The 15691-nt window shown below is 40.8% G+C and overlaps 1 protein-coding gene across 5 annotated transcripts in view; it reads left to right on the plus strand.

Annotated features, from left to right (window-relative positions):
- CEP350 (centrosomal protein 350) overlaps positions 1-10789 on the plus strand; it is a 136986-nt gene extending 126197 nt beyond the window's left edge. For all 5 annotated transcript variants that reach the window (XM_068541344.1, XM_068541348.1, XM_068541346.1 and 2 more), the window contains exon 38: positions 6902-10789. In XM_068541344.1, coding sequence (XP_068397445.1) covers positions 6902-7066 — 165 coding nt within the window. In that variant the 3' untranslated portion in view covers positions 7067-10789. The remainder of the gene's footprint in view (positions 1-6901) is intronic.
- The last annotated feature ends 4902 nt before the right edge of the window (positions 10790-15691 follow it).

Genomic DNA, 15691 nt, shown 5'->3' on the forward strand with positions numbered 1-15691 from the left:
AATCATCTCTGTGCATGCATTTAGTCAAGAATTGTGCTAATTAAGGACTGATGTTACAATAGTAAGCAAAATAGATATAGACCCTGCCTTCATGGATTTACAGTTTGCTGGCAGAAGCTAGCCATTAATATATAATTTATACAAGTGTGTAATTATAAAGTAAATGATAAAAATAGAAGAATAGGGAGCTGTTGTAAAAGCATATGGAGGAAACTGATCTGATGAGAATGGTCAGGAAAGGCTTCCCTGAGGAAGTGACAGTTGAGCTGAAATCTTAAAGATGAATGAGCATTAACTGAGTTCCGTGATAGAGAGAAGAGCAATTCAGGGAGAGGAGACTGCACGTGCGAAGACCTGAAATGGGAAGGAGCATGGAACTGAAATGTCAGTGTGGCTGGAGAGTGAGTTGAAATACCTGGGCCTATGTAACTTTTTTCATGAGTTCACTCTTCTTAATGTTTAGTGAAATGATACTGTTAGCAACTTGAGTTAATTATTAACAAGAAATGCTAAATAAACTGGTCACCCTTCCTACTATTAGATTTAGCCACCTCTGGCATTTGGATATTCTAATGCTTGTACATTTTAGAGGGATTGAGATTTAAAACAACAATTTTCATAACACATAAAACAAAAATTTTGCCACTAGTACAAAAGAAAAGGGTCTCAAAAATAGAAATTTCAAATACGTTTTAAAAATCATATTTATTATAAAATAATCATGCTCATTTTAGAAAATTTAAAATACTGATTAGTCAAAAGAAAATAATCATGACAACCGTATCACCTAGATAACTCTTAGTTATTTTGATATATAGACTTAGAGTTTCTTTTTATACTGATAATTTTTTTTTTAACATTTGGGATCATAGTCTCTTTTGTATTCTGATTGTTTTTGCTTAATTAAACATGGATGTTTTTCCTTGTTTTTAAATGTTCTTTTATTTTATATGATTTTTTAATAAATTTATTCCATTTTATTTTTTGTGGAAATATAGCAGTCCATTGTAGAATTATGTAACAAAACAGACAAAACTCAAGGAGCTTTTGCTCTAGTTAAGGAGACAGATAAGTAAGAAAAATAAATACAGAGAGAGAGAATAAGGGAATACTGGGGTGATTTGACTTACATTTTAACAGGACCCCTCTGGCTGCTGTGTTGAGGATAGACTGAAGCAGAGGTGGGAGTAAGGAGGCCAGGAGTGTATTGTCATAATCCAGGCAAGTGATAATAGTGGCTAAGACCAGTTTGGTGGTATTGGAGATGGTGAGAACAGTTTTCAAAACAGAACAACAGAACTGCTGACAAATCGAATGTGGAATATAAGAGAGAGAGGTATTAAGAATAACTCCATTGGGTTGGTGTGAGTCGCTGAGGAAGGGAATTGCCTTTTGCTGATTTGAGGAAGACTGAGAGAAGCAGGTTTGGAAGGAACATCAGGAGTTCTGTTTTGAATGTATTAAATGTGAAATGTCTAATAAACATCCAAATGGAGATATTGAGTAGGCTATTAGATATATGAGCCTGGAGCTCAGGCAAGAGAGGTAAGCTGGAGATGTGAATTCGGGAGTGGTGAACATATAGATGGTAGTCAAAGCCAAGAAAGAGAGTGTAGACCAATAGAGAGGAGGTCCAAGGACTTCTTCTTGACAAATTCCAATGTTTCGAGAGTTAAGAAGGTGAGGAGGAACCAGCAGAGACTAAGGAGCAGCTGATGGGGTAGAACCAGGAGAGTGTGGGGTCCTGGAAGCCAGGTGAAAGGGTTTCAAGGAGGAAGAATGAATCACCTGTGTCAAGTACTGGTCATTGGTCAAGTAAGATAACGACTGAGAATTTACCGTTGGATTTAGCAATGTGGAGGTCTTTGTTGATCTTAACATCAATGCAGGTAGTTTTTGTGGCATGGATAAGGTGAAAGCTTGATTTGAGTAGGTTTCAAGAGAGAATGAAAGACAAATTAAGGAGAGCGAAATTGGACACTTCAAACGAGTTTTTTTGTGAAGAGAAAAATGGAGGGAAATGGTAACAAGAGAAGGGCTCTTTTAGCTTGAAAGAGATATGCCGATAGGAAAAAATTGTGATGATGCAGAGAAGAAAGGAGAACTGCTGGAGCAGTATTCCTGAATAGACACAGATGGAATCCATGCAAGTGGAGGGGTTGGCCTCAAACTGAATATCAATTGCCCTTCTATAACAATTCTAACATGATAACCTATTATATTTAATATTTCATAATAAACAGTTGCTTTTTCCAGATTAAGAAATGTATAATTTAGCTGTTGTTGCTTGGACTAGGAAAGTCCCTAATCAGTCTGTGCGTCTTTAGGCATTATTTGAGGTGAGTAAAATACAAAGAATGTATTTTTTAGATGTTAAAGGCCTCTGTTTGCCAAAAAAAGAAGAGAAATCTTCTTTTGGCTCTAGTTCTCCTTTACTATCCCCTTACCACTTCACAAAGATATTGATTAATTTACATCTTAAGTTGGCCAAGAATATGGGCTATTTTTAGCAATGTATTCTCAAAGTATATATGATGTGGAATGAGTAAAAGTAATTAGACCAACTTTTGTATATCCTTTATATACAGTAGCCTTGGGAAATCTCCCTACTGTAGGTAGAATTGCACTTAAAATGAAAAATCCTGGGCTTCCCTGGTGGCGCAGTGGTTGAGAATCTGCCTGCCAATGCAGAGGACACGGGTTCGAGCCCTGGTCTGGGAAAATCCCACATGCCGCGGAGCAACTAAGCCCGTGAGCCACAGTTACTGAGCCTGCGCGTCTGGAGCCTGTGCTCCGCAACAAGAGAGGCCGCGATAGCGAGAGGCCCGCGCACCGCGATGAAGAGTGGCCCCCGCTTGCCGCAACTAGAGAAAGCCCTCGCACAGAAACGGAGACCCAACACAGCCAAAAAAAATAAATAAGTAAATTAATTAATTAATTTAAAAATAGAGCAATAAAGTCATCAATTAAAAAAAAAATGGCAAATCCTGTAGTGAAACTACCTAGCTAATGATTGAATCTCCTTTACAGATTAAGATCTGATAAGGTACTCAACAGCTCCTGAGTTTTTACTTACTGTTGATAAGTTCTTTCTCATATTAAGACTAAATTGGTTTTCACGTAATGAATTATAATTTGCTTTTACAGCTTTAAGGCTTTACATAACAATTTTAATTCTTCCTACATGCCTTTGAAGTGGCTGTAATGTTTCATCAGTCTTTTTCTCCCTATTAAACATTGATATTCTCTCCTGTTGTCTGATAACGTTTTTTTGAGCCCCTTTCAACCTCATCAGCTTTAGCTCTTTATCAGTGTCCCTCCTTAAATACACTGCTCGGAATTGACCATATACAGGCATACCTCATTTTATTGCACTTTGCTTTATTGTGCTTCCTAGGTACTGCAGGGTTTTTTTGTTTGCTTGTTTGTTTTAACAAATTGAAGGTTTGTAGCAATCCCGCATTGTCAGATAATGGTTAGATTTTTTAACAATAAAGTATTTTTTAATTAAGGTATGTACATTGATTTTTACACATAATGCTGTTGCACACTTAATAGGCTACAGTATTGTGTAAACATAACTTTCACATGCACTGAGAAACCAAAAAATTTGTGTGACTAGCTTTAGTGCGATACTCGCTTTATTGCACTGGTCTGGAAGGGAACCCACAATATCTCCGAGGTATGCCTGTAGTATTTTGTGTTATTGCTTAATTAGTACAATCACATAACCTCCTTCTTTTTTCTAGATACTATCCTTTGATGAATGCAGTTTATAATCACGTTCGTTTTATTTTTAGCTATACCATTCTCATGGGACTCACAAAAGCTTAGAAAAGTTCTAAGACCCAAATCTCAACCTGTGCTTTTGTAGTTATTTTTTTGATCCAAGTACAGGACCTTATTTTATTCCTTCATTTTGTTAAATTTGGCCCATCATTCCAAGCTTATCAACACATTTTTAGGTTCGTTCTCTTAACATAGCTATTGTGTTTCCCAACTTTCACGTCAACTCTAAAATTGAGGTACCTGCCTTCATCTAGGTCATTGCTAAAAATGATGAACTCAGCAGAGCCAAAGACAGCCATAAAACACTCACTAAAAAACGATGTGCCAGATATTTATTTAACACCTTCTATTTGCACTGTCCTGGCCACTGGGAAATTATAAATAAAAAGAAATCCCACAGCGTAGCGGGAGAACAGATGCACAGAATACAAAATTCTGTAGGATAATTACTACAATGGAATATGAACAAGATGGATTGGGAGCACAGAGGAAAAAGCTCTTGAGTCTTCCAGGCAGAAACTTCCTTCCAGGTTGATAGTTGTCTTGTCCTTCAATCCAAAAAAGTGCACATCCACCTAACTGACCTGTCTCTATTTCACTGTCTCGTTCACAGGGATATGGTGAAGGGACATATGCTTGCTGAAATCTGGCCACATTCTATTTACCACTTTTCTCTTTTCTACCAGCCTAATACCCTGTCCAAAAAAAAAAAAAAAAAAAAAGTTAGTCTGACTTTTTAATTTAATTATTTATGTGTAATACATATTAATTTACGTACATACACACATACATATTAAGGAGCAGCAGCAAGGGAAATGTGTAGTTGAATAGAATAGATTCCCAAAACCAGAAGAAAATGGAGGCATATTTGCAGGTTGCGAGATCTCTCAGTTGCCACAGTTGAGGTTGCAAACTGGGCTTTGTACTTTCTGACGGCCAAAGGAAAAAGGAAAACACGATGTTCTTACTGGCTGGGAGGGAAATAATTGCTGTTCTTACAGAGGAGCAGAGCTTTTGCTATACTGACGAGGCACTGTGGGGACTCATCACGGCTTCGCTGAGAGACACAATGCATCATGTCCTGAGCGTGTGTTCCTGCTGTAAGGGCAGAAATTATTACATTAGGACAGTGCTTCCTAAATTTTATTATCGCATAGGAAATTGTTCAAGGAACAAATTTAATAATAAAGGCTGAGAGAACTTAGAAAAAGGAAAGCTGTGCACCTTTGTTTGAACAGATAAACAAATTCATGGGAGATAAGAGATCTTTTATAGGGGACACACTTATTAGCTTTTCCAGAACGTGATTCTCCCTCAGCACCAGGTTGAGAAGTGTTGCATTAGGCTGTTGCTTGTAGCATCCTTCATAAGAGAAGAACACCAGTTCCTTTGTATCTTAATAATATTTCTTATATAGCCACAAAATTTGATTCTTTGACCAGATACATACAGGAAGCTCTGAATTAATCAATTTCCTCTACTGGTGGACTTCTGTTTAGAATAGACTGATACACATTGTGAAACTCCCAGAGGGAGATTTCTAAAACTTGCTTGACCATATCACCCTTTTTGGTGGCATTTCTGTCCAGGGAGCATGCGTTAGGGAACAAAGAAAGGGATATTTTACATAGGCTTCAAGCAGCCTCACCAAGGAGAAAGAATGCGGCAGCCGCCTTGCCACATACCTGTCATCCCCAACCAAGGGTGCAAGTCTGGCAGCGCTGCTCTCCCACACTCCAGAATGGTGTGGCCTCTCATCCAAGAGTCTTCTCGTTTCCTCGTGCCAGGAATCAGAGCACAGGTTCCCCTCTTCACTTCCTCTGCCTTTTTCAAGAGGAAATTGTGATAAGTGCAAGTTAGGAGCTTGTTGTCACATGGCTTTTTGCCAAGTTAGACTTTTGGTTAGAGACCCTCGACACCGCAATTAACTTTGCTGAATTTGTGACTAAAGCAGGGTTTACAATCTGCTTTCTCCACCTGGCCTCCATCTCACTCACAATATCATTACATATAATAAGTCTAACATGTTTCTCTTATGAGTAGTTTTTAAAAATTTATTGTAAACAAGCAAAACATCTTGGGCAGTTCATTCTAATTTGATTCCTTTGGTTTACCTTAGGAATCCCCAAATCCTAAAATGCAAAAAGAGCATTTTATATAAAATATAATATAACAGTGACTTTTAAAATAAACTTAAGCAATAGTACATTTAAAGAATACTCCAATACCAAAAAAAAATGGGGGGGGGGGGGAATTCCCTCGCGGTCCAGTGGTTAGGACTTGGCGCTTTCACTGCTGGGGCCTGGGTTCAGTCCCCGGCCAGGGAACTAAGATCCCACAAGCCGTGCAGCGTGGCCAAAAAAAAAAAAAAAAAAACTCCAATGAATATGAAATTTTACTCATTTATTTACATACTCCAGAATCATATCTAATATTGTCTTTGGATATATGCATTTTATAATTGTAAATCCATATATCTGAAAATTTGCATTCTTCTACGTATTCTCCTATGTTGACAGAGACAACATACTTGTAATCCTTTATATCTATAAAATACTGGAATATTGTCAAGGTTGACAGATTTGAAGCCAGTTTTTATTCGACAGTTGAGTTTTTTAAAACTTTTTGCAGCTTTAAAAGGGCTATTGAGGGCTTCCCTGGTGGCGCAGTGGTTGAGAATCTGCCTGCCAATGCAGGGGACACGGGTCCGAGCCCCAGTCTGGGAAGATCCCACATGCCGCGGAGCAACTAGGCCTGTGAGCCACAACTACTGAGCCTGCACGTCTGGAGCCTGTGCTCCGCAACAAGAGAGGCCACGATAGTGAGAGGCCCGCGCACCGTGATGAAGAGTGGCCCCCGCTTGCCACAACTAGAGAAAGCCCTCACAGAAACGAAGACCCAACATGGCCATAAATAAATAAATTAATTAATTTACAAAAAAAAACTAAAAAAAAAAGGGCTATTGATATCATCATATAAATTACCTTTTTTTCTCTGACTTATTTCCTTGGCTTGTAGTCCGATGCATGGGGTTGCAAAGTTAGTGAATATCATTAATTCCTCGCTTTTGTGTGACAGTGATTTTCTAACCTTTCTGTTTTCTAAATTCTAGGTACAGGAGCTCCACGAGGAGGAGGCACAGTGGGTGAACTATGATGAGGATGAGTTGTGTGTGAAGATGCAGCTAGCTGATGGGATCTTTGAGACCTTGATCAGAGATACTATTGATGTTCTGAATCAGATCAGTGAAAAACAGGGGAGAATGCTACTTGTGTGACATCTTGCAAATAAATCGAACACTGAGTGCTAATATGAGTCCTGGGCCTTTCTGCCTTCTGATATACACCCCATCTCCATCATAGCAAGAGTGCTTCTGGACCGTGTACCTGTTCTTAAAGACTGCTGGTTTGGAGTTCATGGGACAATGAGGTGTATCTGGTATTACAGCCTTTGCCTTTAGAGACTGTCCACTGGAATAATTGGTTGTTTTCGGTGGGCAGGGTCTGATGTTGACACACAGTATAATCCTACGCCTCTTGTTGGCATCCCTACTGGGTCTCAGATGAGGGCTGAAAACACCAGACTTACCTCTTAGCTTAGACTAGGGTATCACTTCCTTGAGTCTGAAGTCAAGCAAGAGAGGTATATAGATGTGCATCATACCATTTTTGAAATGTAATCCTGGTTTATACCATGAAAGTCATAAATGGACATTATAGTCTCTAAACAGTATTAAACCCTGCACTACTTTCAGATAGGCAAGTTTAGTAATGTGTGCCTATTTCCCATTGTGGAGTTCATTTCATTTTGTTTTGAAGACCATTTTCTTCCATTATTGCAGTTGAGCAGCGCCAAGTGGACTGTCAAGTTAACAGAAATCAGTGGTAGCCTTGCTTCCTGAGCACCATCTAAAGAATTTTAAACTTTTGCAGTATTTTTAGTTTTTTCTCTGTGAGCATGAAAACAAAGAAGTGCCCCCACTGAAGACTGGGCTCACAGGACTGGTGCAGGGCTGGTTCTTCTACCCCTTGTCTACCCCTGCACTTTTCTTACTTCTTCTGAACCTCTGCCAGCTGCTCCCAGAATCACAGATCCTCAGGACCATCTCAGGCATCGAGGCATGGCAGAAGGGGAAATAATTCATTTTGGCCTTGAAACTTCCAGCTCCCATATCTCCCCAAGAAGTCAGAGACGCTGTTACTTGAATGATTTAGGAAATGAGTGTGTGCACCAAAGACAAAAAGATATTGTCTATTGTTTGCGTGCTTGTTTTACGCTATAGAACATTTTTTTAATTTATTTTAAGATAAATTATTAAGTTGAAAATGTATGTCCCTATTCAGAAGTGAAAGATTCTTCTTGTAAGAGTTAAACTTCCGTCTTGAAGCTTCTATGGTTCGTAGTCTTTGCACAGGAAACTTACGGTTTTAACAAACCCATACACATATTGAAGAAGGCAGTTTAATTCAGTAAAAAGAAGATGAGCTTTTCTAAGATCACCTGCAGTAGCAGGAATGGGGTAAAATGATTTAAAGACACTGTAAAATTCAGTCCTGCCTCTCTTGCAGCATTGCTTCTCACAACTATTACCTGTATCTGAAAAAAATATATAGACTCCAGCTGCTACGTTAGAGCATATGTGATGCTCTCCTGGGACCTCAGTACCCTGCCTTCTTGACTGGTTTCTCTGAATCAGTCCTATCCTTCAAGTAATCTAGAAGAATGTGGATAATCTTAGGCGTGAATGTAAATGCCTTAATATTGAAGGTCCTGATTAGAAGCATGATGTAAGACATCCACTGGATTCATACTTACAAATATCCTGGAATGTTATAACTTCAAAATATGTTAGGAAAACCCCAAAGATGGTATAATCTTTAAGTGTGCATGTTCATTCATTTCTGCATCTTTCCTCCAAACTTGCCTTTGCGTCTCCAATGTTTCACTATGCACACTTCCATTCCTTTTCGGTTCCGTCTTGTCATTATGAGAAACTTATTGAAATAATCATTGGAATACTTGCATTTTGCACAATGACTGGTATGATAGCTCTTGACAAATAAGGAAAGCACTGAAATGTTGTGATTGGGTCTCGGGAAATGCTCAGATTGATGTTGCCAGCATTTCTTCTAGGCTTTTGATGTTGAGCTCTAGTCTTGTAGCCATAATGAGCAAATTGACTAAGAGAAGCTAGGGTTTCTTGGGGTTATTAACCAGTAGTGTGGAGATATTATTTTCATGTGGCCAAGGAAAAGTGAAGCCTTTTCTTTTCAGTTTGTGTTATTTGGAAGACGGAAAAACATCTTGTCTACATCCTTTGGCTGTTTGTAGGATTACATACTCCTTATGATACTGAAACTTTACAGCTGCTGTAAATTTTTTATAAATGAATATGAAAATGATATAATAGGAATATAGGTTGTTTTTCTACATACTCATTATTTGGACCTAAATAAATTGTTAATAATGTTTATCTTTACTCTTTATGACATTGTGATTCCAAAAAAGGAAAAAAATGATATAAGTCCATGGAATCAGCAACCTGGACTTAAAGTTCCCTGGTAAGAATGCTGCCAAGAATGGGGCAGTAGCAGTCCTAACATACTCCAGCTGTCTTTACTATCTTGAGAATCCTGGGTTCCAGATAAAAGAGGCAGGAATGGATCAGTCTTACTCTTTGCTAGAAATGATTATCCATAGTTTGGTAGCAGAAAACAAAGGAATCTATAATTAGCAGATTTCTTATTGCTTTAACTATTTGGGTATAATTGAAAAGGGGTTAATTGTTAGCATTAGGAATGATAAACATGGATACCCAGCCACTCGTTCCATATTGGGATCTTTTTAATCAAGCTCTGCCTCTTAACCAAGAATCTAAATATTCCCTCTTTATAATCTTTGTTCCTTCTCCCCACATTCCCATCCTCTTTCACTCTTTCTTCATAATTCCTCTAAGAAAAAGATCTTTGCATCAGCAGTAATATCCTTTAGAATAATAGCACTATCAGAATTTAGCAGTAAACCAACATATAGGCTTCAGATTTATTTCTGAGTCCAAAATAATTTGTGCTATCCAGGGTACTTCACTCTGGGTTAAATAAGTACAGGGTATAGATTCCCTCTTCAGGTCTAAACAGGAATTTTTACTCTAGGGAAAAGTGGGAAGAGCTCAAAAGTAGTTAATAAGGAAGGTAATTTGTTTTTCTTTTATGTAAAAGAAAGGAAAATTCCTTCTGTGACTACAGGTCTCTGAGAAATTACCTTTCAAAAGAGATTTCATTGCTCATAAGAGTGTTGTGGCCTATTGATAAAAACAATTTTGTTCACTTTCTTGTCTTGAAAAAAAGTGGCCTTAGCTTTTTGCAATACTTGAATAAAGTGTGTACTCGCACAGCGTTAGAGACTCGTAACTTTTCTTCAAGAAGTTCAAACTTACATCTTCTTTTACTACCTTAAGAATACTAGTGAATAAAACATTAATTCAAAGAGCAAATGATAGAAACTACAATGATGTTTAATGCAAATTGTAGAAATTTACATGTTTACAAATCATCTTAAACTGGTTGTGCAGCAATTCAATAAACTATCTTTGTATTATAAAAATGTGAAGAAAAAATGTAAACTGATGTAAAGGAGGTACTGTCATTTTAATTAACCTATATTTAATAGCTTTTCCTTCTGAACTTTGCAAAGCCTTCTTGGTAAACACGTTGCAAAGCATTCCCTGGGAGGCCCCGCCTCCCTGTGTGTACTGTATTGTGCAGACATGAAAAACAAACCCGTTTACTGTGTATGTGTAAATAGCCTGGTCATCAGGCCTTTTTCAGTCAATAGTCACATCCAGTGCAACTTTGCACAGAAGACTTAGGGTGTGGTTTGTAAGTATGATCTGTAAAATAACTGGGATGAGTTCCCATGTACACCTGTGTAAATAGATTTGTTAACTGGAATGTACTTTAAGAAAAGATAAAATGTGTAAATAAACTGATTTGTAAATTAATTTCATGTCAGGTGTTCATTTTTTCACCTTTTGAGCCAAGTTTAGAAAGCTAGTCTCCATAAAATTCACTTCTGATCTGTTATTGGGTGGCAGAGCACTTACGATCGAGCAAAAGAGTGAGGACGAGCTGCGTGTAGGACCTGTTTACATAAATGCCATCCCCACGTCCGTCTGAGCAGCCTGGGCTTTGACATTCATAACTCACTCCTTCAACAGTCGTTGCGCCCACCTTAGTGTTCTGAGCACTGTGCCCAGTGCAGTGGAGAGAGCAGACGACAGACATGATCCCTGACCTTGGGGAGCTTAAAGTCTAATGAAAGAGAGTCATCAAAAAATAATTTCAAAAACAATGTATGCCAAATTGCAGCGAGTCCTGCAAAGGAAGCATACGCTGGTTTGAGAATATATATTTAATACAAGGACCCAACAAGAGTAGGGGAGTGAGTCAGAGAGGAGTTCCCTGATGAATTATAACTTTGTGTTCTGTATCGATGGGCTTCTCCCCTGTAATTCAAGGCAAATGTCTTTTCTCCCAAATGACTAGAATTCTGATCACCCTTACAAAATAACACGTGGAAATGTCACACAAGTGGGTGACAAGAACAACCATCTGATAAGGAGGTGTGGCTATAATTTATTTCTAGAAATACAAGCTTGGAGGAGATTAGAGCTAGAAGGTAGGGAAGAATAAAAGAATTGCCAAGGTGGAAACGGTTGCCATTCAGGATTATGAATCATCTCTGGTCCAGCAAGTTAGAAGTAACCACCATCATCTCACCTGACTTCCTCTGGTAGCCTGCTGATGGCTGTCCCCCTCTTACAGCTTTGACTCCTACACAACCATGGACATTAAAGAAATTCTCAGAAAAAGATCCCATGTTGCAGCAAGTTCTAAGTTCTTCTGACTCTTATAAAACGGATATTTGAGTGCCCACTATGTGCCAGATACTGTTTGTTGGTAAGTCACAACAGTAATGACAGCTTGAATCTTGGAAAAAAGACCAAGTACCTGCTTCCTTGAATCAAAATATATGAAAATAGTTATTGATAGATGGGAGGATGGTGGTTGACACGGCAGAGCCAGGAATGGTGAGACCAACACTGGTGAGACTTACAGAGGTGAGTGCTGGAGAAGCAAGCCAGTGCTCTATAAAATCCCAGAAAAGCTCAGAAACTGGAGGCAGCGACTGCCACAGAGAAAGCTGTGAAGTGTGGCATCGTTTCATTGGGTGGCCAGGCTGTGGAGCCAAGATTAAAAGGCAGGTAAGTGCTACCCAGGGGGGAGACCAGTGCGTAAATCCGAGGTCACTGAGAACAGACAGCAGCACCCCAAGCTCAAGGTACTGAGTTTCCTTACAGAAAGAGAGGAGAGAAAGCGCACAACATCCAGTCCCCTGCAATGCTTCGGTCCCCCATGGCCAGCAGGTCCATCCAAGGCCTGGAAGCGTTCCAGGCCCAGGCTCACTCGTAGGTGACCGTGCAGGAGGGGAGAAGTTGCACATGACAGCCCTTCCCAGCAGTCCACCCTGCCCAGCCACCGACAGAGCAGATAAAGGCACACCAATTCCGGGAGGACCATCATTTGCCCCAAGTCCATAGGCGGAGCTGGGTCGATGGGCCCCTGAGATGCCCACATGAATACAGCTTGCTTACAGGGACTCCCTGTCACTTTGAGACAGCACTTTACCAGAGTCACTAGGAAAACCAGACCAAGGATGATGGAGGATGGTCCTCAACCAGAAACACCCAGTGCCTGGACTAAGCCAACTGAAGAGGCCTGAGTAGGGACTGCGTGTGCACAGATGATAACCGTCCAGCCTGAGCAAGGCGCTTCTGCTTCCCCAGGTGGTTGATACACCCACAGCAAGTGGCGTTGGCAATCACACAAACACCACCCCATTCTGCCAGCAGGTAATTGAGGGCCATTCAGGTGTCCATCACTACTTTGGCTATCACGTCGTGATTCTTGTTGATCTAGAGGAAAGTCCAAGTCACTGTGTACTGGCCAAGCCATTAAAACGGGAGTGTGGAACAAGAGGGGCCATGTTCTGGGATGAGAAGCCCAGCATTGTCTGAGTTTGCCTCCTTTCCTGCTGGCTATGCTGATTCTTAATCAGAGTGTCATACAAGCACCACAGAGGCTTCTTAGAAGTGAGAAGAAGGCAAGTTAAAGTTCCCACCTCACTCCCACTCCAGGAAACTCCCGAAGCCGTAGATGTTCTCACCTACTACTTCTGTGGGATCCCTTGTGGCTTGACAAAACTTTCAGCCCAATCATCCAACCTGGGGAGGGAAGTCACACCCTGAACGAACTTGACATACTCTATAACATCACCCACTTGGGTCAGAGGTTCCAGCACAACCAGGGGAATCCTAGTGCCACGTGTTCTGCATCCCTTCCCTGTTCCCATAGGGTCCCCCAGGAGGGAGGCACCTGACGGTAGCATTGCCTCCACATTTGAACTGAGAGCCCCTACTGGTGTGACACCACTGTGGCCCTGATCACAAGTCACCCTCAGGAAGTGTGTTCCAGCAGGAGAAAAAGAATGGTTGGGTGTCCCAGGATTGGGATTTGGCTGGTGAAGACTAATCAGACAACCGCCTGGTCCTCTACCCACTCCAAGTTCAGTGTCACCCACTGTGTGTTGGAGTGTAGTGCTTAATGTTCAAATGACTTTTCCTAAGCGGGGGTACCATTAAGTTGGGGTTTTGATGGCTTTGTTGTAGATGTTTGAGCCACTCACTTCAGTGGTTTTTGGGCCCATCTGTCTGGGGGTATGGGGAGCATGAAAGCTCTAGTGATGTCACAGGAGCACGTCCGTTACTGTGTTTTGGGGGCTGTGAATGTGGTGTCTGGACCAGATGGGAATTTCTTTGGCCATCTGAACATATGGTAAAGTTGTTTCTTTAAGCTACAACAGTGGTCTCTGAGTCTACATGGCACACAAATATGTGTCCAGGCGTGAGTCACTGGGATCCATGACTGGGGACTTGTGGTTTGATGTGGTCAATTTGCCACACTTGTGTTGGACCTAAGCCTGCTTCACGTGGCCCAGTTTGCCATGTCGCACGGCCTGCCCTTGCTGACAGGAGTCACATGACTGTTCTATCTTTGGCTTTCATTTTTGGGGGCGAGTCATTGTGAGTTAGTCCATTTTTATATCTGAGTTGGACATTTATGTTCCATTCTGGGATGGGCCCAACGGGCAGTCATGGTGATTTGCTAAGTGTGTGTTAGTTTAGCTCATGAGTTCCATTTGTGTGTGTGTTTTTTTCCATTGGTTCTTTGTTATAAGCATTAATATGAGTGATGAGTAGGTTTTTTGGTTGTTTTTTTTTTTCAGTCGCAAGCTATTGTCTGCAATTTTCATTTGATGATGATGTCACCCAGGGAAGAAATCAAGGAGGTTGCTGAGAACAGACAACAGCACCCCAGACTCACGTGGTGCCGCGTTTCCTTACAGCAACAGAGGAGGAGAGAAAGTGCACAAGATCCAGTCCCTTGCAATGCTTTGGCCCCCCCGTGGCCAGTGGGTCCACTCTGAAGCCGGTATGCACCCCACTTGGTGCTGCAGTGGAAGGACCCTAACCCCTCCTACGGGGTCTGAAATACAGAAAGCTGGGGCCATGCCCGAGGGCCACTGACACCTGCGCTGAAGCAGAGCAACGAGTACACGTTGAGTCTGAAGCAGGGAAAGGTGATGAGCCCGGCACAGGCTGTAAGGACTCTGTCTCTTGGTAAGGAAGTGGCCCAGGCCCAGACCCGTTCTTAGGTGACCATGCAGGAGGGGAGAAGCTGTGTGTGACTGTGTTTCCCAACGGGGATGAAAACAGAGAAATTGATTGAAGTCTGAAGGGATCAAGTAGACTCCCCTGGCACCCACCCCCACCTAGAGGATCCAGGTCACTGATGATCCCCTCTCCAATGCCCTCAGGAGATAATTTATTGTCTGGAGAAACTGAACCAGAGGGGCCCTGAATTCAAGGACACCAGGTACAACAGAGCACAAAAATGAGGCAACAGGCCAAAAATAAGGATTAAGTTAAAGTCTGTGGACTGAATGGAGAGATCCCATCAAGCTTATTCAGAACTCCCTGTCCCAGGAAGAAGACTGGAGGACTCTCCTCTGGAAAAACAGAACAGTCTTGGAGGAAAGACCAGTAGTTACTGACATTTGGAGATTTCCTCCAGAGAAGAAGTTGGATTGCCACCTGATCTCCTTCCAGTAAAGTTGACCAGTCGAAAGCCCCACCCATGTACACTGAGTTACTCATCACATTTTTAGCACATCGCCCATGTGTGAACAAATCACCACCCATCCCCAGATTTGAGGGAAACCTCCTATGTGAAACAGACCAAACCAAAAAGAAAACAAAACAAAAAGAAATTCTGGTGAGACAACAGTGCATGGCACCGAAGAAAATATTCCAAGGAACAAAAACTGTAATTAAAATTAAAATTCTCAGATACCAGAAGCAATACTGCCTCCATAAAATAGGAATGACACGGTCTAAAAGAGTGAAGAGTCAGACAACAAGATAACAGCTCTTGAAAATTAAAAGTAGAGTAGCTATAATTTTAAACTTAATAGAAAATTAGAAGATAAAGTTGAGGAAGTCTTCCTAGAAAGTAAAACAAAAAGGTTGATAAAAATAAGAGAGAAACAGAGAAAATCAGAGAACCAATCCAGGAAATCCAACCCCTAATTAATTGGACATCTAACAAGAACAGAGAAAACAAGAAGAAATTATACCAGAAAAAATTCTGGAACTTAAATACATGAGTTTCCAGTTGGAAATGGTCCAATGGGTGCCCAGCACAATAAATAAACCCCCAGTGAGAAATGTCATTGTGAACTATCAGAACTCTGTGGGTAAAGAAACTATTCTAAAAGTTTCTGT

This window comes from Eschrichtius robustus, chromosome 3 (genome assembly GCF_028021215.1).
Source record: "Eschrichtius robustus isolate mEscRob2 chromosome 3, mEscRob2.pri, whole genome shotgun sequence".
In the NCBI taxonomy this organism is placed as follows: Eukaryota; Metazoa; Chordata; class Mammalia; order Artiodactyla; family Eschrichtiidae; genus Eschrichtius; species Eschrichtius robustus.